At 38.6% G+C, this 22,848-nt stretch overlaps 2 protein-coding genes and 1 long non-coding RNA gene across 3 annotated transcripts; 2 read left to right on the top strand and 1 right to left on the bottom strand.

The window, feature by feature from the left end:
* The first annotated feature begins 984 nt into the window (after nt 1-984).
* Nucleotides 985-3,359, top strand: LOC113670019 (uncharacterized). Its single transcript, XM_027186100.2, has 3 exons — nt 985-1,285; nt 1,842-2,087; nt 2,992-3,359. Exons 1-3 carry the CDS (start codon nt 1,082-1,084, stop codon nt 3,124-3,126), a joined length of 585 nt encoding a protein of 194 aa, XP_027041901.2. The 5' UTR covers nt 985-1,081; the 3' UTR covers nt 3,127-3,359.
* Nucleotides 3,360-4,805: 1,446 nt separating this feature from the next.
* Nucleotides 4,806-11,500, bottom strand: LOC113670096 (sideroflexin-5). Its single transcript, XM_027186185.2, has 14 exons — nt 11,300-11,500; nt 11,092-11,160; nt 10,560-10,637; nt 9,489-9,515; nt 8,916-8,970; nt 8,780-8,805; nt 8,598-8,651; nt 7,775-7,831; nt 7,583-7,648; nt 7,268-7,358; nt 6,985-7,100; nt 6,721-6,806; nt 6,127-6,244; nt 4,806-5,148 (listed from the first exon to the last, which is right to left on the bottom strand). Exons 1-14 carry the CDS (start codon nt 11,363-11,365, stop codon nt 5,071-5,073), a joined length of 987 nt encoding a protein of 328 aa, XP_027041986.2. The 5' UTR covers nt 11,366-11,500; the 3' UTR covers nt 4,806-5,070.
* A 9,977-nt stretch (nt 11,501-21,477) lies between these two features.
* LOC149051014 (uncharacterized) lies at nt 21,478-22,296 on the top strand. Its single transcript, XR_016183803.1, has 2 exons — nt 21,478-21,762; nt 21,884-22,296. It is a non-coding gene; the product is annotated as an uncharacterized LOC149051014 (long non-coding RNA).
* The last annotated feature ends 552 nt before the right edge of the window (nt 22,297-22,848 follow it).

Raw genomic sequence — 22,848 nt, forward strand, 5'->3', positions numbered from 1 at the left:
GATCAACAGAACGCCCTTCTCGTTCCATTTGCCCTCATTCCCTCTTGGAGCCAGTGTGAATCATGTCACTCAAGTACCTGAAAGACGCTTACTCATCGAGTGTCATTAAACAGCCAATCAGAACAAATTGTTTAATTGTTGTAAGGGACAATGGGAATTCGTTCAGGGGATTCTCAGTATTACACTGCGCATCCTGTACTGCGCATAAAAATCACGTAATCAGGCAAATAAGCGCGCGCTTACTCCAAGAACACGGTATTATCTTCTAATTTCATCTCTCCACCGCAGTGCAAATATGTGAATTTTCATATATCTAAATTCTTCATTCACTTGGATGCTTATTTGTACCCAATTCATTGACCAGCTCCCAGTTGGCTTGTTAGCTCAATTGGTAGAGCGCTGCACCGGTATCGCAGAGGTCATGGGTTCAAATCCCGTACGGGCCTGAATTTTTTTCAGGTCCTATTTACAACTACTAGTTTCAGTAGTGTTCTTAGCTGCGAGGATCTTCTAATTTCACGGTATTATTTCTTAATCAATGATTGAGGAAAAGAGGAACAATCGTCTTCAGCTCTTGAATGAGCACGCCGACTTATATTTTTTACTTCGTAACTTTGGTGTACAAATTATCCCCTTGCAAATTATAACCTTTTTTTCTGAGGAATCACCTTATACACATGCAAGCGTCATCAAGCACGGGAGTAGGCGAGTGTCCAAGTCACCATTGGTTTTGGTTTTTCATCTGGTTAGTCGAAGAGGTGGAGCAAAATCTATAAATGAAGCATTAGGCGAAATGCAATTAAACGAAAATAAATCCGGATTACTTCCAGCACTTAGCTGAAAATGGCTTCAAATTTCGCACATAACTGCCCCAAAGGTTGTGTGATTTCGTTCAACAAGTTTCATGTGCATTGAGGTGTGCCCGCGTAGCGAGGTAAGCGCGCGCAAATCGCGCACAAAAACCGCGCGCTCGAAGCCCATTGTGATGTCGTACGCACGTATTTGAATCATGCGAATGTGCCTGTAACTGACTTGTTTAAAAAAAACGGAACGGTGCTACCAGAACAAACATTCAAACACAATGAGCTACACCCCGAATCACTCCTATCGAGGGAATTATTATTACAACCCGCACTGGGTTCAGGCAAGCGGAGAAAATCCACCATTGCTTGTTTATGGTAACATGGTGGATTTTACTGTGGGACCAGACGGAACACATTACTTTAATCAAGTGCACAATGGCCCATTCACTGCGCCTTCCTCTCAAACTGTCAAGATTGAGCCGGTAAGATACTATTTCACTCGAACGAGATTACAGCAGGTCGAAGGGTGAGATTCGAGTACATCTGTGCTTAGTGCTATATTGTTGTTACGCAAATGTAAAGACTTAAACGGTGGTAACGGTTGCATTTAGAAAGCGAAATCTTCGGTCGTGTGTTTCTCTGCCTGCCGTGTGGATGCTAAATTTATTCATAGAGATTTAGTCGGTTGAATTTCGCCCACTTCCCAACATATGTCCCTCTCGAAAGTGTGTTTGTAACGAAAAGGGAAGGAAGTAAAAACCACCTAATTCGCTATAAATCGACCCAAAAACCACGCGGGAGACAAACGAACACACGACTCAAGTAAGGTAAATATCTTTTGGATAAATCGTTATCCAGAAGATAGGTGTTAACAAAACGTACTGCACTATCCACCGGATAGAGATGAATTCAGACAATAGCGTTATCCACCCTCGAAACAATCGGTACCACCCGACTGTGTTTGAACCTTTTCATGATTTCTTTTATTTATATATTTTTCATGTATCACAAGAATTGATTGAATTTGTCGATTCAAAGGAATCTGATCCAACTGCAAGCGAAGACGCGGTTAAAAGAAAGCTAGGCAAATCTTCCAAGTCTGATGACAAAAAGGCTGGACAGAAAAGAGATAAAGAACAAGGTAAAGATGAAAAAAAGTCCCAAGATGCTTCAGGGGAAACTGACTCCTCATCTGATGAAGACATTTGGGCCACCGAAGATGAAGATTGTTATGAAGAAAACGACTCTGACAGCTCTCAAGATGAGTACAACAGGGGTCCTTCGGTAGGTAAAACTAGTAGCAAAAGGCAGCCATCTCCAAGTTTCAAAACAATGCACATTAATTCACCAGCGTGCGATAGTTTTGACGGAGGATCAACCGAGGTAGAGATCGGCATAGGTGGCTAGGAAAAAGGCCAAAGCCCCAGAAGGAGGAGGGGGGAGTACTTCCTACAAATAAGTTGATGAGATGTGTTAATAGGTAGTTCGTATTTTCGCGACTAGATTGGCTATAATTGGGTTGCATTTTCAATAGAATTATTAGAATGGTTTCGCACATTTTCGGAATTTTGGGGGTAAGTAGGGATATAAAAAGGGGAAGATTCGTAATTAAAAAGTTGTTACTGCTGGGATCGTGAAAATAACAATCATCCAAAAGTAAATAAGATGGGGTCTGTAATTGGTCACAGAATATTCTATAGAGGGTTCTGAGAGGCCAGTGGCACATACCTAGCAAATATGATCCTAAGAACCCTACACTTAGTAAAGCATTCTGTTAGAACTTAACTCAGCTCTTTCTCCAACTGAATCGAAAATCAAACATGCAAACGCCTCAAAATCCTTTTTCCGCGCCAAAGTCTAGCACATGCGCAGACGTTGTCCAGCTCTGTCGGGTAACCCCGCATGACTCCTGATCTCTCTCGACTAGGATAGGAGTCTGACCCATTTAACACAATGCTGGTTGTCATCCATAAATCGATGATAATTATAGAACAGAGAGCCTATTGACTGAGGGTTGTGGGACCAAAACTGGTCAGAACTGAGAAAGGAAAATACCTTTAAGTAAAAGAGAGGGAAGGAAAGGGGAAGGAAAGGGGAACAAAAGTCTTCTTTCCTTTGAAAGTGGACGCGTTATTACCTTCATCGCGCGCCAATAAAGATCTGAAGCTGTGCCCACTCTTTATTTTAGCGGGATTACTCGAGGGATAGAAGGAGGCGACCTCTTCACAACAGACGAGCTCGCTCTCCCAGATCTCCTCGACGAGAAGTGGACGCGCGTTCAACCATCGTGTCCCTGGTGCCGAGGGAGTTTCAACTGAACTGATCATGAATTGATGAAGAATTCTCTACGAGCTTGTTAGCCTTTCACGTTGACGAGGTGACGCGAAATCTTCAACCGCCGTATTCGGCCTTAAAATAAGTCGCTTTTCAGCTTTGATAAATCGCATATTTCCATTCAAAGCATGCTTTGTTTTCAGTTCATTTGTGTTATTTTTGTTGTAAACACTAAGGAGTTTGAGTAAATTGAATAAACTTTAAAAGCAATCGCTCCACAAACTCCGGCTCTTTTGAATCAGATCGTTTTTGGCTTACAAAGACTCTCTCTGGAAACTTGAATCTGTAACCTTCGATTGAGTGTCATGAACCAAGCTTAAACCGAAGTAATCCTAACGGTCAAAGCGAACACAATAGTAGCCCTTTCCAGGGGAAATCACAACGTAACATTGCTTCAAACCAGGTAAGCGTGATACCTAGGGAGTTAAAGAATGAAAGAAAACCACGACGGTAATAGCAACGGGAACCTCTCTAAACAAAAGATTAAATGAGAAGAACAGTAGCTGTTCACGTGCGTTGTAATAAAGAAATAAAAACGCGCCGAGTGCATTGTTGGGTTCTATAAGCACGAGGGAATTTTTAAGAACAAGAGAGAAGTGCGGAGAAGCACTTCTCTAGTGTTCTTAAAAATTCCCAAGTGCTTATATAACTCAACAATGCTCGAGGAACAAGTTTTTTTTATTTCTGTTATAAAATGTATCGTGAATTGCGCGCGCTCGTACCAATGACGTAAGCTGCGTGCATTATATCTCAACAGTGCACTCGTGTGACGTAAGGCGCGTGCCTTAAGGAAATATAATGAGCTTGTTTTGACCAATCACGGCGTCCTCTACAAAACAACGACGTGAAATGACCAAACTTTGGGTTGTCTGGAGGATGTGAACGATGACGGCTAATATTTTGAATTTCCATGTCTAATTTAACGCTGTGCTCAGTATGCAGTTTTGAGATAGCTTGGACAGCGAGAAACAGAATAATGACTTTAGAGAATCGCGAGATTCGTAGGTAAAATATAAGTTCATTTTTTAACCGACGTTGTCCACGACGTCGTCGTCGTCGTTTCTTAAATTCTATATTCCTAACCTTAACCCTAAACCAAACCCAAACCCTGACCGCTGGAGTATCGTGGGCTCACATGGTTTGAAACAATTATAGTGTAGTAGTGCATTCCTGTTCTAGGCGTTCACTTAGATAAACAGGGTGAAATAGTCAACGGCGTGATAGTAGCAGCAGAGCGAAAACGAGGGAGGTTTGGGTCGAGTCGCGAAGAGAACGGCGTTTATTACCCAACCCGACCCAGATCCAGACCTCCCTCGCTTTTTAACTCCTTCGCTACGCGCCGTTTACTTTCGCGCTTCGTTTGACTAACTAAACCCCTGGAAATGGCTGGCAAAAAAGGAGGAGCCACGGAGAAAACATAGTAAAACCAAGAGATTTGCCAAAATGCAATCGCTGTAAATCGCGAGACCAAGTCACAGTAGGTTCTAAGTCTTACCCGCAGTCAGCGAAACAACGACAACCAATCAAAATTGTTTCACAGCCGTCTGTAAATTTACGTCGTGAGCCTTAGCACAAAACCATCGGATATTGGATCGGATCTCCAACATCTACTACGTATAGCAAAACCAACACAAATGAATACGTATTGCAAGTTAAATCAGTACTTGGTTCTTTAAAGTTTTTTTAATTGACAGTGCGTTTTCCTCGTACAAGCCTTTCACATGAGATTAACTAAAAACAAGTTCTTCCCCTTGATTCGATTACAAATACATTTTGCGTGCATAATTCAATTTACTTTCTAAAAATTGGTTACACTGATGCTCTTGGAGCAGATTTTAATAATTTTTACAAACATTTAGAAATCATTTTGGTTTGTGTATTTTAAATTGAATGACGAAGACATCAGATTGCTTTCAAAGTGTTCACAGTTGTTTCACAGTCCTTTGTTATAGTAAAGCTTTGAATGTTTTGTCTTCTGCTGAATTTCACTCTCCAGTTCAGACGGCAAAACCTGAAATGAAAACGTAAATAAATTGATAAAATAGCACGCATCGAAACTTAAACAACGTTCGTAATGAATTTTCATATCATAGAGGGAAGCCATATTTTTGTCCGTCCCGTCGATAAAATCCTCCCTTCTTCGGCATTTATGGATTCGCAAGTGGCCCTCTAAACATCCTCTTTCCCCTCAAAAAACATATTTTAAATTTTCTGCTGTTTCGAGCAAGGTTGACGAAGAAAAAAAATAAGAGTAAACGTGTAAGGTGATAACCCGAAAGTTGTTGAGGGTAGTTTTTAGGTCACGGTTCCTTGACCTTAGAATTTCAGGGAAATCTGAGGAAACGTCACTAAAGGACGATGCATAGCGGTTTGATGAATTCATTTTTTTATTCACTTATTCAAATTCCTTGATTACCAAATACCCAGAATTACCTTTCGAGATTGTTGCACGCACTTTTGTCCTTTTTTCGACAAACTTTCTCGAAACAGATTTATATCTAGAAAATCTGATCTAAACACTCGGATGAGCGGTAGAATTCTCGAAAGTTATGCAAACTATGTCTGGACAAGAGGGGATCTCTCTTCTCTTCAGCCCACTGATCGACAGCAATTATTCGTATTTATTATCCAACTGTACGAAGTAAAGTACAAAAAACGCACGAATAGAGTAAAAATCAGGCGATATTGTACAGTTGTTTATTCGGTGCCGCAAAAAAGAACCTGTTTAACCAGTCGGCTGCGCGCGTTAGGGTTCTCTTTCCGCTTTGCTTTTACCGCCTTATGAGGAATGAGCAGAAATACTTGGCAGAAAAAAGAAGCAGTTGGATAGTAAATAACTCATTAGACATTTTTAGTGTGTAGTACTCCCTATTACTTTTTGTTTGTATTTTGACTTGCCCTGAGGGCTCGTCAAGATACAGTACAACTCGTTAAAAAAATACTCAGCGATACTACACACTAAAACGTCTGATAACATATTTGTTCTTACCTCAGATGTTTGCGGAAACAAAGCAATGGCCAGTGGGAGACCAAAGCCAAACGCTGCCACACAAACTAGCGCTTGGACGGGAAGATGAAGTTTGGGACGCGATATCATAAATTTAGTCCTGTGTACAAAAGAGCAAATCAACAACTAGTGGGTTTTCGCTAGTTAACCCTTTAGCTCTCGAAGTGATCAACCTGTTATTTCTCCTTATAATATCCATACATTGTCCAGCATACAGGCAGTGAAAATACCTAGACTGATCAAGTGGGGGTTGTTGTTTTGATCTAAGACCCAATTCTCGTAACTTAGTTACAAGGAAATGTGCAGCAACTAGAAGGGAGAATTGACAATTGGATCTAGGGAGTTTGAATGTTAGGCAGTATGGTCTCAAAAATTACTTGCGTGTTTTTTCTTTTGTTTGCTTTTTTTGTTTTATTATTATCATTTGAACAATTCTGTTAGGAAAATCTTTCAGTAAATGCGGAAAATGAAACGAAATATGGCACAAAAAGTACCTTCTTGTTCAACCAAACAATTTGCAAATTTCTAGTTTCCAAGAGAGCGTTGCTCCGACTGAACTTAAATTGCAAATGTTACCTTTCTAAAAGTTGCATAACAAACGGTGGAATAACCAAGACGGGTAAAGGAAGAAGAATTCTAGTTACAGTTGTTTCAAAAACAGCCTGAAGGGAAAAAGAAGAAACATTGGTGAAAAATGAAAAAAGAGAAAAAAAAAAACGGGAAAATTTCACAAACAAGTAACGCGAGCTTTCATAGCTGCGTTAAGCAACCACTAAGCGAAAAGCAGTGCAATCTTTTACTGGGATCTTCGCACTTAAGAATGTAATCTTCATGATTTACCTTTCGAGCAGCTATTTTTGACGTTCCCACAACGTTCCCATCTTTGTCTTTTACTTCAATTCCCGTGAAAAGCTCGTGGTTTCGCATTAGTACAACATTACATATGTTTGCAGTTGCTGTAAAGCAATCAGAAAGAAACGAACTCCCAAGAAGTTAAAAGACTGCACAAAACATTCACATTCGAACGCACGCACGAATACGCACGCACGAACACGCAAGTACACGCACACGCACACGCACAAAACTGAACCCGAAAGAAGGAAAAACTGTACATCTACAATACCTGTGGCTGGATAAGCTACTAATCGTTGAAGTAAAGCTTTCATGGAAGGATTGGAAATCTTTGCTCTTTTAACCAGGGTAGTTAGCCCAAGCTAAAGGGAAAAAAGTCTAACAATGAATAACTCAATAGTTTATACTACTATTACAATATTTTTCTTGACTGAACATTCAGTTGAATCAAAAAAGTCAAAAACTGATTAAGCAATCTGATTTTTCCTGGAGATACTGAGATCTGTATTTTATAGAGAATTTGGGCAAAGCAGGTTTTGCAGCCATGTTTTGATCAGATAATTTTCTAATTCAGAAGCCGACTTACCGCAATTGTAACTGCACTAGTGACAGCACCAAAATAACTCAACAAAAATCTGCTGGTTGGTGTTGGCTTAAGATAAAAGATAAACAGAAAAACAAACCAATTAGTTCCAAAACTTAATGTGCAGTAAATCATTATTCACTCATACATTAAATTACTTTTTCTTAACAATAAAACAATGAAACAACTTCTAACCTTGCTTGCATTTCTGTTGGAGTAGTTCACTGCTGCATTGTGACTTTGGTTCATCCACTGAAACAACACACATGGAAACATTGAGTGGGAACCTAAACACCAGAAAAATGGTAGGGAAACTTTGAGGGGAAGCAGGGGGGAGGGGGGGGGGTATTTGGAAGGGGTGTAGAAGCAATAATTGTAGCTCTTCATGCCACAGACATGGCATTAAGCTCTGGTCAGTTGGGCTACTGCCAGGTTTTAAGATGTTTTTTAAAAAGGTTTAAGTCTGCACTTGAGTCAAGTGGCTCATCTTGCCAGAACTTATTCTAGTTTCCATTGCTGGAAGAGATTGAGAGTATCAAGTCCATTAAAGGTTACCCTCAGCAATTCATCAAGCCTCTTTGACTGTTCACTGGTACCATTTATACTCCTGGGTAGAGAGAGGCACTGGGTAAGAGAAAATTGTCTGGCCTAAAAACACAACACAATGACCCAGTCATGTTTCAAACCCAGACCTTGGAATCCTTAGCCATACATGCCATTATACCACTATGTCCCTTAATTGTCCTCCCCTTGCTAAAAATAAAATCAATTTTTATAAAACAAGAATTCAAACAGGAGATCCTCAGATATGAAGCTTTTCCACAGTAGATCTACAAGTTATATTACCCTCTGCATGCATAATGTTGTATATAGTTTATAAATAATATTGGAATTGTAATATAGCATATTTTATTTTATTTTAGCTTATTTTCTCAAAGATATTAATTAGCTCTACAGCTACACTGTGAATTTCGAGCATAAATAAAGTATATGTATGTATGTATGTATGCAAACTCACCTGCCAAAATATAACTGTCCTCAATGATGGTGCAGGTAACAGCATTCCCACAACCTAATGGATTATAATGCATGAATTCAAGAATGAATTTTTTTGGGAAAGATTGGAGAACTTAAATATATCACATTTAGAGTGAGTTAAAAAAACCATTAAAGATGAAATAAATCAACCATACAACTCACTGTAACTGTTCCAAAAGGAACATAACCTGTAAGAGAAAACCAGTAAGAGCAGTGATAAGAAAATTGGTTCTGAAAAGATTTAAGCACTTACTCCAACTGTATCATAGAACTTCCCGTAAATTATGCGTTTACTAACCTGACATTCTGAAAGGCATGAACACTTTTTGGCCTGTGTCGGGATGAATGATGGCCTATTGAAGCAACAAGAAAACACTTTGTAATCTAATCAAAGGTCTAAATATTGCCCACCATTACATCCATTTTAAAATACCTGGTGATCCTTGTGATCTGATTGGCTCTCAGCAGTGTGATTTATTCTCAATTCACACTAAACAACCTATCAGAATTCAAGGCTTGTTTAAAGACACCAATCAAATTGCAGGAAGTGAAAGACATAGAACCCATTGAGAGGCAAATTTTTCATCTTTTGTCCCCAAAACTTCTCTTTTTATACAAATAACTGGATGAATTTAAATTTCTTAAAGTTTTTGAGTGGCAAAAATGAGATATTTCCATTGACATAAATCCTGCTTTTGGGCAATTAAATTTTCTGATTTCAAATCAAACTTCCACTGTGCACTTTTTCAAATTTGGAAATCTGTGTATGATTTCACACCAAATTGCACCCCACTCAGTTCAATTACCTTCAAAAATAATATCCACTAACCCTTTGCCATATAATTTTATAAACATCTTAAAACACATTTACCTCCTTGATTTTTCTTGCCTCCCACAGCTTGTTTTATCAGCAAAAAAAGAAAACATTAAATCATCAATTAACCAGGAATATTTAACCTTAACAACTAATTGTAACCTTTCAGCCTAAACTTATTAACCCACATCTTCTCATTAATGCAGATACCATGCAGTCTTAATTAGGAGCAGAGCCAAACTCAAAGGGCCTGTTATTTAAACAAAGTTTAGCCCTTGTATAATAAAACCACATTCTAAACCATATTCAAATTAGCCAAACCTTTCATCTGAACAATTACTTTTGTGCAGTGTCAAGAGGGCCTAAAGCTAGTTGTGGAAGGACAAATTTTTAATTATATCAACCCACTTATAGAGAATCATTAAGCCCACTACTTGCAAAAAACTGTGGTTTGGATTAGAACTCATGTAAATAACCAGCCCAAAAAAATCAGTAACATATGAAAAACAGACTAACTACCCAACTAGCCATCCTGGTTAGTTGGTATTCCTGTGATGCAATTATTTGTCTTGCAATTTACACTCACAATAGTGATGATCAATGTGAATTCATTCATCCATATAAAGCCAATAAGATTGAGAATTCATTTGGAGGCCTATCTGCTGCATGCCTGAGTTAGAATTCCACATTTCTTTTTTTACAGTCACAACAATGGGAGGCGAGCACATTACCACTGCATTAGATATCCCCACACCTGCAGCAGCACAGTGATACCAACTCACAGTGACTGCCACACTCTAGTGATGTGATAAAGTTCATCTCAGTTTCCACACTATAAAGTAACCAGGGTTATTACCATTCCCACCTGAATTCAATTCTAGTCCACCCCAAGGTTACCCCTTGACATTTCGTCAGGCCTCCCTAACAAGTCACTAGTACCCATTTATACCTTGGGTAGAGACAGACACTGTGAAAATATAGAGTTTTGCCCAAGAACACAACACAATGACCCAGACAGGTTTTAGATCCCATACTTCTTGACCCTGAGTCCAGTGCACTAACCATAAAGCCAACACATCCCCCACACACCATCATGACATTTCATTTCTACCAACTGACATCAGTTACCTTCTGATCCCTTGTTCCTTGAGGTAGGGTTCCATTTTCAAATTGTTTCAAAAGCTGTATGGAGTCTTGAAGCTTTTTCTAAAATACAAACAAGCTCATGATCAAAGAATGACAGTAAGGGTTCTGATAATTATATGCAGGCTGTATAAAGAGCTAATTATTTTGCTTATTAAATAAATTACTAAACTGACTACAATCATGATCGATTTTAGATCTATAATTGCTTTCTAATCTATCTGTAACGCTAAAACAAAGGGGTATGTTTCTTTAGAAACAGTGGTGTTGCGACGGTAGCTGATTATGTAAATAGGCCACCGTAGAGAGATAAGAAAAAAAATTACGTTTCGAACGTAAGCGCATTTGCAGAGCGAATCCGCTATGACCGAGGGGTAATGCTCGAAACGTCAGCTTTTTTACCTCTCTACGGAGGCCAATTTACATTAAGATAGTCAACTCAGTTGATCTTCACTATACCTGCAACGCTTCACGGCATTTAGAATTTTAGCAAGTTATTAACATGTAATTAACAGACCTCGCTGACAAACAAGGTTCTAGGATCTGTGACATCAAGGCAACGCTTCAATCGTCCCAAATAGGTTTTCTAAGAGAATGGAGACATCAATTTGAGAGTGCATTATTGCAGAGAAATACCTAATTACTGATCAAATTCCACCAAAACATCAAGCGATCTTAAAATGAAAGCTATTGGGATTTTCTAAATTTGACAAAATTATACTTACTTGATCAAATCGCGGTTCACTCAAGGAAAATTTTGGGTAACCAAAAGATGGAACCGTATCCGCCATTTTGTGGTTGTTTGCAGGCTCACTTTATTATCTGGAACTACATTTTGGACTGGATTTGAGACTTGGGACTTGGGACTCCTCCTTGGATGACAACTGCGCAGACAAAAGCCATGGCAACTATTTTGGAATCCACGTGCATCCTGGAAGTAAAACTGCTGAACTATTGGAAGGAGTAGGCAAGGCAAAATGATAAAAGCTACTACCGCAGCGAACCACATTTAGTGATCAGTGAGGAAAAACTCTACCGCCATTAGAATATTGATAATTGTGTCAGCAGGGCTCAAAACTCTTACCGGAAAATACAGGAAAACGCTACATCACTTTATGGTCTCATGTAATCCCAGTAGGTCAAACTGCATGAGTTACCTCCGTGCAATAGTTCACAGGACTTTGCTGATCTATACGAAACCTTATCCGGGTGTACTTTGAGTAGGAGCTTTTAAGTTGCAAGGCAGCCATTCTTTGAGGCAGACAAATAAATTATTAACGAGTCAGTTTTGTTAGAATATTTTATGAAAATAGTGTAAATATTTTAATGCTAAAGAATCTTCGTGATAATTTTATTCTTTATCACATATCAAAATTGGTGAGCACACAGTTTTCGCCCGTTAGAAATTTCACGCATTACTTCGCGAAAAAATAACGTTATATTACTTCAAACTGACTTGAAGTAGCTCCTAGCTTTGACTGAGTCAGCTTATTCTCACAACAAAATAAGTTTTTGTAGAAGAGAAAACGAAAACTTCGAGAAATTCTCTTACAAAAACTCGTTCAAACAACTAGTTATGTTGCAAATACCATCACCGAATAAATGCTAGAGACAGACATTATCTTTTGTTTTGCTTTCTGTCTGTGTTGGGTAGCACAGCACATTAACATTAATTATTCATGCATTATTGAGCTTACAGATCGAGGAGAATCATTTTATACAAAGTGAGAACTTAACTAAAGGAAAAGTTTTGTACACTCAAGAAGTTGTGAGTGACAAAAAGACAAAAAGTCGAAAGTTCTCAAAATGGGTGTGCTTACAAGAAAACTGAGGTGGTACAGCATAATCCTTTATCTCGTGGGAAGCATTATAAGCTTGGTTGATCCGGTTACAGATATATTAACAGTATCGAAGTTTTACCACGCTGGTCACAAGACGTGGTTTAGTGTGGGGCTTATTTTCATTATTCTACCGTGTCTGCTTCTTCCAATGGTTCAGTTATTCTACTCTGCCTCTCCTCAGTCTTGCTACCTACTTTACAACCACGAAATTGGAAAAATTCGTCATCTTTCGTTTTTGTGCAGCTGTCATCCCTTCTCCGCCGCTCGGGCAAACTTTCAAGTACTTATCCTTTGCTTGAAGAACTTTGAGAAACTTTGGAGGGGCGAAGGAATCGATTCCGTCGACCCTGCTCCTGAATCGAACGATGATGTAGCTACTGAGGATGAAGCTACTGAGGACAAAGAAGAAAAACAAGTGGTGTTTAGCAAAGTAGCTTCGTACGTTGAAGCGTCAGTGGAATCTGCGCCCCAGTTTATCATACAACTGTACGCCATGGTAGTTCAAAAAGAACCGATCGGCACAATTCAAATAATTTCGCTTCTGAGTTCTTTCACGAGTATAGTGGTGGCATTTACTATCAGCGAAGGATTGTTTTATGATAAAAAAGGCTTGTTCGAGCTGCTAAACCTCAAAAAAAAAATTTCAACATCCTTGCTAAACGTATTTTTCTTGAGTAGCCGACTCTTTGCAATTACATTCTTTACTGTCAGCTACCGTTGGTGGATTCTGAGTGTTTTCGTTCTTCGTTTTTCCTTTATAGCGTCACTTGCTGCCGTTCAGGATGGCAGTTGCCTCACGAAGCTGCGGGAATTGCAAGCCATCATGATAATGTTCTTCTCCGTCTACTGGCTGAAGGACGCAACATTCTCGGATTGGTTTGTGACTATGAACCTCGGCGAAGAGCCCCGCGAACGTTTCATGAAAATACGCTTCTTCTCGAAGATTTCGTTTGTGGTAACAAACGTGGTGATGATATTGCTCTACTTTTTCAGCTCCTACTCCGACAACACTTGGTATGCAATACCTGTTACCGTTTACGTTTGCCTATGGAATGGCTTTAGTGCACTAAGAATAATATATAAGTGCTCACGATATTTCTTTTTCGAATAATAAGGGAACTGAAAGAACTGTGGGGAATGAGGAAGACCATAGTTAAGAAAGTGTTTTATGTCTCTGAATTTTATTTCTCATAGCTTGTTTTGTTGTTTTAGAAATCTTTACAAATGATGCAATTCCGTTATTTAGTCTAGTCCATCATCCCTACATCCTAAATTTGTCATTAGATTTTTTTGCAAAATCAGTTTACTTTCAAGGTTTAGGGGAAACTGAGGAATGAATTAATGAGCTTTACCACTTTGCAGGCAAGGAATTACTGAATATGTGTTACTGAGATTTCCAAAAATTAGCCGAATTTAATTTTAAACAGGGAGTATCGAACGATTTCCAGATTTCTGAATATATAATAGTGGAAGATACTTCAGAGTACCGAGTACGATAGGACGGAATACTATTATACCTTCATTGGAAGTGGGTCAAACTGCGATTGATTTATACTGAGTCCAGTCCATTTGAATGAAAAAAAGAGGATAAACCTGAAAGAATACGCAGTTGCTTTGGTTGTTTTGCGATTAACAACAGGCTTATTTTCATAGTCATAAACAATAGCTTAAGCTTCTGAATTTACAGTTCTCGTTTAAAAAAATAAAAGTGAGTTGTACTTCACTGATAATTTTCCAGCACAGAAAACATAGTGAGACCCATGAGCGCTGATATGCATTCTTGTATTTTAGTCCTAAAATTTTCTGTTTAGCATGAGACCTACTAAGGACTGAGGTTAATCTGAACTTCGGTGACCAATTTTTTTCTTTTTTTGCGTGTAGGAGATTTTGTATCTATAAACATTGCTAACACCTGGTATGAAGAACGAATTCGTAGAAATCCTAATAAAGACTTGGAAGTTTCGACTGTGAAAACGAGCCGCATTATTAAAAAATATTATGCTGCGATAGATAATCTTTCTGTGCAGTTAATATCCATCTTAAACCGAAAAAAATGTACTGTACTTAACCGTTAATCTTACTTAATTTGATTTACACGTTTACATGTACAGTTAACTTTAATGCATAAAGGGGGTAAGTTTCTAAAAAAAACTGTGATGCAGCGTCTGTGGGAGAGTATAACAGATAATTTAGTGTTAACAACTGAGTTGAAAACGTACATTGACCACCTTAAAGAGTTTAAAGACTGACGTTTCGAGCGTCAGCAATTCGTCAGAGCGATTGCAGACTAGTTATCAGAAGGAAGTTTAATTGATAAACGAAACTGGACAATAAATGCATCAAGCTCAATTTGATATGTAAGCTTCGTTGTCTTCCATAGGCTCGTCCGTCATATTCTGTTTTTATCATCAACCAAAACTGGACAACAATGAAGTATATTTTGAACAGCTACAAGCTTCCGAAAACACCATGTAAAGAAGCCAGGTTCGAGAGCTGAGTTTTTCTTTTTTGGAACGCAAACTCATTTTTTCCCAAAATAGTGAATTATCTCATATACCCAGGATATTCCAGAACCACCACCAGACCTTGAAAAATGCTACAGCATGAGATCTCGACAAACAATTTGGCCTGTTTGTTTTTCAAAAGACGGAATCAAAAGGAATTTTTGAATTGAGCAGCAAGCAAGTCAAATTTTAGCAAACTGGACATTGCGATTGATAACCATTAATATGTCAGATTGGAAAACTGCATAACTTTCCTGTTACGAAACTTTCCAGTCCTGTTTTAGAGTGGATTGATTCGACCTGTCAGATGGTTTTTGAGCGCTTAATGAAAACACAGATCGCGAAAGCAAGCTTCAGGCAAAGTGATGTTGATGTTGATGTGTAAAAATCGCACCAGTTCTAATGTACAGATTAATTCGAAGCTTCAGCATCCTCTCCTCGGGCAACCCACAGGCATTTGACTGTCGTCCGTGCCCGGGGAGGGGAAACGGAACCTTGCCTGGGTGGGGTGGGGCATTTTCACCGAAATGTCAAGTCTCAGCTCCAGCGTAATACACTTGTTAAAGGTAGAGAGTCAGCTTTCGTGAGCGAAAGGCTTAGAAAGACAATTTTTACATCGTAGTATGATGCTTGCAAGCGAAACCCAACAGCACCCTTAAAAGCTAATACTTGACTTTGCTAAACTCTACAAAATTCGTACGCGTCGATCACACAAAGAATCGTTCAATATTGAGTGGGGCATCTGAACGCAGTTTTGGCCCGTGGGATAGGAAGTTGAAATGCCAAGGGGGGCGGGGGTTGTTGAAGCCGGTTGTGTCCTTGTGTACCGGTACACAAAGGAACGAAACATTAACGAACTGCGTCACAACTCCATGTATGGATATGAAAACAATAGGAATTCCCCCGTGTACCGGTACACCAGGACAGCCCCTTGAAGCCTCAAAATGATCGACGCAAAAGCTGGACGCTTCATCTGAAATGTGCTTTATCCACTTATCCCAAACATCGAACGTTACTATTAAACTTCAGGAGAGAATTTTAGCCCTGGGCTCCTGTCAGAATCTATAACGGCGTTATAAAAAGGAAATAAGAGGTATTCTTATTGTACAGGACTTCTTTGGCTCTCAGTTTTACATAACTTTCTCTAATTTTCCTCACCTCCTCGTATGTAGATGAGGCTATGTAGATGCGGAGAATGTCCTTTATTGCTTATGTAAGAACATCCCTCATACATACTGTAATTCGAAACACAGAAAGCATAACGTCAAATCTTGTTTACACGCTTTATGACAAAAGAGAGCGCGTGCACTTCATTGAATATTCGAAACTTTTCCTCGCAGAATTCGACGCAAGGTAAATGGTATCTATTGTTCCATAAATTCTTTTTCCTCAGAATCATGGAAATAGGAATTGAAGCGCTTTACGGCGTTGAAGAGTGCTATTCAAATTTTTGCTAGATAGTTTTATTTGGTTAGTGTCTTCTATTTCACTGCCCCAATACCCAAGGAGCATGACTTTGATTTAAATTTTAAAGTCGGTCACCTTTAAAATAACCTTTAGAAAACTGTCATATTCTAAACCAAAGGATAGCAAAGTTTTAAGTTTTTAGCACAATCCATAATTCAGAGCTTTGGTTGCACAACTTTTCATAAAGAGATCTCTATAGAAAATGCAAGTTTTACAGTTCCTTTAGCACTTTACAACGTGTTAAACCAGATCGTGATGGAATTTTCGTAGTAATCTTTTACACGTGTCACATATGCCAAGGTGAGGTATTTGCAGTACGATAATAAAAGCACACTTTCCACTGGCCACAATGTTTGTGTTACGACAGACTTAAAGGATCAATCTCGGTCCTACGTGAAATTAGCCACGATAGATTAAACATGTAAACAAGATACCGAGATAACAGTAAATACTAATGAGATGTCATGAGTGTTGATTTACAAAAGGTCACGGTCGAGGTTAAAGCGAAGCAGATCGGCAGATACTTTCTTGATCACTGATACGTGGTAAAAATCTCCAGGTTTGTTTGCCTTCAGACTCTGCACGCTTATGCAATTGACCTTGGACAATTTTTCACCTTGAGACGCGGAATGTCCTAAGGCTAGCGCTGCTTTTCAAGGATGACAGGTTTTATTTCATTGCATTAGTTAGATTAGCCAAGTAGAATTAAATGTTGTACTTTTAAATTATACTGAAGGAGATTTTTTGCCGTGCAAAAATGAATTTATCAGTCAATTAATCAATAGGCGGAAGGAGGTGTCTGCAGGGGGCGCTAGCCCCACGTTTCGGTAAGGGAAATTCTAGAAATCGTTGCATAAAACTTACAATTTCCATCGTCACGAATTCAGTCATCCACTAATCATTTTATTAGCAACGCACTTCACGTCTTCATGTCAAAACATTTTGTACCATTTTACTTTAAGCAATGCCATCTTATCTATTGTCACAAACTGCGTGATTAAGGACAAACTGGGTGCTGTTAGGTTGGAGAAGAGTTCTGCTGATGGCGAAGAAGTACGCAAAAAGTCAGTTTATAAAGTTGAAGTCGGGGAATGGAATTGGTAAAATTAAAGGTGCCATCCCTCCTTTCCGCTTTTAAAACGCTCCGCTACCTTCATACGAGTATAAAGGACAAAATGGTGTCGATTGCTGTTGAAAAGTTCACTGAGGTGACTTCAACTGTTAAACAAATTATTGAAGTTTACCCCTAGCTCAAGCTTCAAAGTTCAACCAGTCCTAGATCAAAACAAAAAATAGAAACGATTTCTGGATTCATTTGTCCTTTATAACAACTTTGAAGACCTTTGAAGTTACCTGTAGGGAGTTAGTTACGTTGACCGACACAAGGTTTTCATAACTCATATTATTAGGGTGCTAAGTTTCTTGTGCTACACACCACAAAACAACGATCCCCCCACCCGTCCCCAGTCTTCTTCTCCTTCTCGTTGCTGGAATTGTGGCGGGTTTTAGCCTTTGCGTAAGTTCCCGTTAACCCTTTCACTCCTAAGATCTCATTTGAAATTCTCACTACTGTCTGCTATGCAATTCTCTTGATGTTCCTTTGGAGAATTTTGTATTAGATCCCCTAATTAAAATTTTGGTCTTTTCTCATTACTTGTCTCCTTGATATTGTATCAATACTGAAAGGAGAAATTCTCTCTTGGTCACTCACAGGAGTTAAAGGGTTTATTTGGATCGGTGACGAACGAAGTGAAGGGTTTTACTTTTCAGTGTTTATATTACGACTCTGATGTTTTTCACAATGATCCCGTCCTATCTTAGCAAAATCTCCAGAATCTTTCTACCATTTTCTTTTTAAGTACTCTTGATTCTTTGAATCAAAGAAGCTTCGTAGGATCTTAGCGGAACAATTGTGGAAAATTTCCCCAAAAAATCTTAACAGCCGTTAATTAAGCAAATTTTGTTTTGTCTAATTAAGATTGAATTAGACCAAATATACTTAGTTAAGGGCTCCTGAACAAATACAATTTACTAAGCGAATTGTTCGATTTAAAGCTCCTACAAGATTTCTTATTACAAAAAGCTATCTCGCAATGGCTTTTTTATAAAATTTTGTTAATCTCGTTGGACGTTTGTCGAATCCATCCGTGAATCGATCTCTAATTGAATATCAACCAACTTTTATTGAATATCACCAACTTTTGACGCCGGTGCTCGCAGTATGGAAGTCGGTGTTAATGAAGACCAAAAGAAAAATATTGCGAGAACTGACTAAGCAATAGGAACCGAATCCACGCCTACAAATACCGGAGCTGTTCCCGACGACGCCTTAAAAAACGACCGCGCCGGCGGCGCCGACGATGTTGAATTGATGACAAAAAGTTGTTAGCTTGCGTTAAATCTTAGGAATTTTCGTTTTTCGAAAATTTGGGGGATCAAAGATTGTCGTGAATTTATTCCGGATTGACGTGGGGGAAATGCGTTGTAAAGTAATTTTCTGCGTAATATTTTAATACCCAGTTCCAGCCCTGCCTCCCCGCCCAAGGCCGTGATGCCGACAATCACTTGGATTTATTGCCTTGCATTTTCCATAAAGCATACTAAAGTTAGAAAACAGAATTTCTTAAATAAGCATAACCCTAACAAGGATTCTATTTCACTGTAGAGCTACCTCTTTCCACATCGCTCGTTTGAGCGCCAAGATAAATTTTGCGTCACCAGGTAGCAGGAATTCTAAAAATTTGGCAATAGATGCATAACAACGTGAAAAATGTCCAATAAAGGAGGTAACTCTGCTCACATTGTAAGCTTATTGAAGCAATAACTGAGACCATAACAAGATAGCTGGCCTCGTAGAAATTCTGCATTTACTAAAAATGACCCAACCACGGGGTGCAGAAGACCTCTTTGTAATCTAACCTCGCCCGATGACCTGTTGTCCAAGATATTCAATCGATCTCGTGGTACAATTTCTAAATATCACCCCTCTTTTTGCCTTTTAATTAACTACGAACATGGCTCAAGGTGGACTGATATAGTTTTGTTCAAGGAAAAGGAGCCATTCAAATTTGGGGCAAAAATTCACGCGTACTTTTCTCGGCGTGACTTGTCGTGAGCACGATAACAGTACTTTTGTAATTACATTGCAAATTGAAGTGACTTGAAAACAACTCCGCGTGGTTCCCTTTGTATGAACAAAACGTTAATTATACGTTTCCGGCGTTGAAGACTCGGGGGTGTTAATCCGAATTTCCCTTTGGGAACTGATACAAAACAAAAAGAACTATCAGCAGATCGTCCTGAAATAATAAAACTTAATCGTAATTTTTTTTTCACATGATTACATATAATCAATAGTTAGATTTCATAGTTGATTTCTTCAACCAACTTATAGTTATTCTTGTGGAATTAAACACCTCCTAGATTTTTTTTACAGGCCAATAATGGTTGATTTTCAATAGGACTTTCACACGCCATTCCATGCACGCAATGTCTTAACCACAAACCGTTATTTTTTGTCTTGTGTTTTTTAGTCGCATGAGATAATAAACGATGCTCTCGAAACTACCAACGTTGCATATTTTTCACGACATGCCTGAGCAAGTCTTGCGAGGCTGACAGATAATATTGATTAGCCTACGCTGTTTAGAATCAATAATTTAGATTCATTAACCTTGGCATTAAGCGCAATACGTAGAGCTTTTCGAGGGCTCGAAATTACGAAATAAAACCGCTTTGTTCAATATAACTAAATTATTCATTCGATAAAATTCAGACACGGGCAACTCTCTATGACTCACCAGGGTGCTATTCGCTGCTTAGCTGGTACAAAGTTGCCTTATGTATACGAATCTTCCAGAGAGCTCATAGTTAAAATTAAACGTTCTGAAACATTCATTAAATGCATGGATGGGTAAACCTTTGGACCAATTATCGAATAACATTTACTTTCGATTCAGTGGGAAAACTCCCTTCAATTACCACAGTTTCGCTTCGTTAGCATTTTCCAAATAAACAAAAAAATTTCCTGAAACTTATGATAACAACATGACCAATTTTTATAAAACCGCAGGTTTCCATGGTTGAAATTCTTGATTGAGGCATATCCGAGATCGAAAAAATTGAAATAGTGCCGTCAAATTGCAGTCAAAAGAGGCCGCCCTTGAAATATACTTTGAAAGTGAAAACCGAAAACATACGTAACAGCTAAACAAAGACATCTACAATTGGTCCCATTGTGTCTAGCTTCGACAACATTCAACGGAAATCTAAACCTAGCAGATTAACATATACTTCTTAAGATGCCTTAATATTTCCTGAGATCAGAGCAACTCGGTTTATCATGGGGTTCTGTGTGGCATTGTATGATAAAGAGAGGACGACTTTGTTAAATTTAATTTTACAAATAATTTAAGTATGGGATCAAACTGTTTAACAATCAAACGCATTTTATGGAACAGTTCGTGCGATGCGTATTTGCAATTAAAACTTCCTCCAGGAATATTACGACGAACGATTGTCCCTATCGAGTAATACACTACTCCGTTTCCAAAATTTCGTTCCTTTTCTGTCATTCTTACTCTTAGAAATAAAATTATTTTCATTGGGGTAGCTGTTCTACTATTATTTCAAAGAAAGTCTGAAAATTGCTGTGTTCGTTGAACACCGTTCAAAATTATTGACTTCGAAAAATTCCATCCACTAACGTTATATTGCGTGACATAAACGAACTGCGGCTGGGACCTTTCACACGGCAAACTCGTAAAGCTATCTGCTCCTCAAACACCACACTTTTCTTTCATTTGGGTTCAGTTTCGCCTCACTTTAAAGTGTATTTGAGATAACGACAAGTTAAGAAAGCACAACGTGGGACTAAAGCTTGAGACATGACCGCATCAAATCATGCTCAATATTGTGTCTATTTACATTGTTAACGTAAGAGAATAAAGCTTTTGATCCAGCTTACAAATTGAGTTATTTGTTGTTTAATACTGTAAGCGGTTAAAGCTCTTCTTAGCTGGACTCGACTCTGAAAGTACAGCTACTTATAACGGTATTACTTTCGATTTTCTGAACTTTGGTCAGTTTTATAATTTTGTTTATGTCCTTCTCACTACATGACATTGTACACTCTTTGGAAAGGAATTCATGCAAAATTATTTCAGTTGTAGCGCGTGTGAATGTTGTGTTTTAGGGAGAAACACAAGAAAGCGGAAATTTCAAATTAAAAAAAAAAGACAAAGAAAATTGGAAGCAAAGGTGATTTCATGTTTCTTCAGGAAACGAAATCTAACCCTACCGAGTCGCCTTAGGACGTCGACCGCAAGAGATACTCGACAATCTTTATTTACAAAAACTACGAGATAACAGGCCAAGGTGAAAACTGCGTAAAGAGGTTTTCCAACCACGTTTTGCACCAAAGATTCTCATTTGATATCTTAAAATTTTTTTCTGTTTTATTTAAGCTGATAATGAGTTTTTTTTCCTGCTGTCTCAGCGTTTTCTTAAACCTAGAGACAGGCCCAGACAGGACGACCTATGGATCGTTAAAAATAGCTGATAATAGATGTCCTGCTGGTGGTGCCAAACCTTGGTCAATCGAAGAAATGTCCCGTCTCCTCGACAAAGAAAAAATTCTAGAACGATTTTAAAGCACGTTCAGAATTTTTGTTTAGAGCTACACCGCGCACTCAGCGCCTCAAGCACGTACCCCTGTCATATCAAACCTAATAACATCACGCAAGGTCAATTCTTTTGTTTTAAGTACTGACAACCTTCATTTTGAGGATTGTCATTTTACAAGAACAAGTGATGACAGCCTAAAGCAGTCCTTGAAAACGGCAAGGTCGGTTGCGCACGCGGATAACAATTCATCGGTCGTCATAACAACACGTGCACATTCTGACACCTTTAACTTCGCTCCCTTGCGCACGAGAGGTTTCGTTCTTTCGAAACAAAAAAGATATGAAATTCTTGCCAGATGACGCTTGAATCTAAATACTTCCTGTGATAATAATTTTTGTTAGTTCCTGATTACATCGTGACATGAAAGCTGGGTATTACCTTATACATTTCCGCACAAAAGAAGACAAAAACATAATAGACCGCACAGTGTGGAAGGTACAATCTTTCAAGAAATGGCAGATGAAAGAATATGTCTAAACACTCGTCTGGTGAACACTGGATGAAATATTTAACCGTAAAAAATTTTTGTCTTGATTGATGAACTCAAACAAATATTGATAAAAAAATAGCGTCGGATCGTCTAATAATCCTGTCAGGAAATTTGTTTCTAACGGTCTCCAGCATTCGTCCTAAAAAGCGCGCTTGACACGAATTTTCTCTCTTTTAACGATCTCATGGGTTTGAAGATATCAAATCAACGGATTTTGGCTGGAAAAGCTAACATTTCGCTCAGAGCGATGACTGACAATATCTATTATGTTTTTTGGAAATGCCCTG

Source organism: Pocillopora damicornis, chromosome 2 (assembly GCF_964200805.1).
Source record: "Pocillopora damicornis chromosome 2, jaPocDami1.2, whole genome shotgun sequence".
Lineage (NCBI taxonomy): Eukaryota > Metazoa > Cnidaria > Anthozoa > Scleractinia > Pocilloporidae > Pocillopora > Pocillopora damicornis.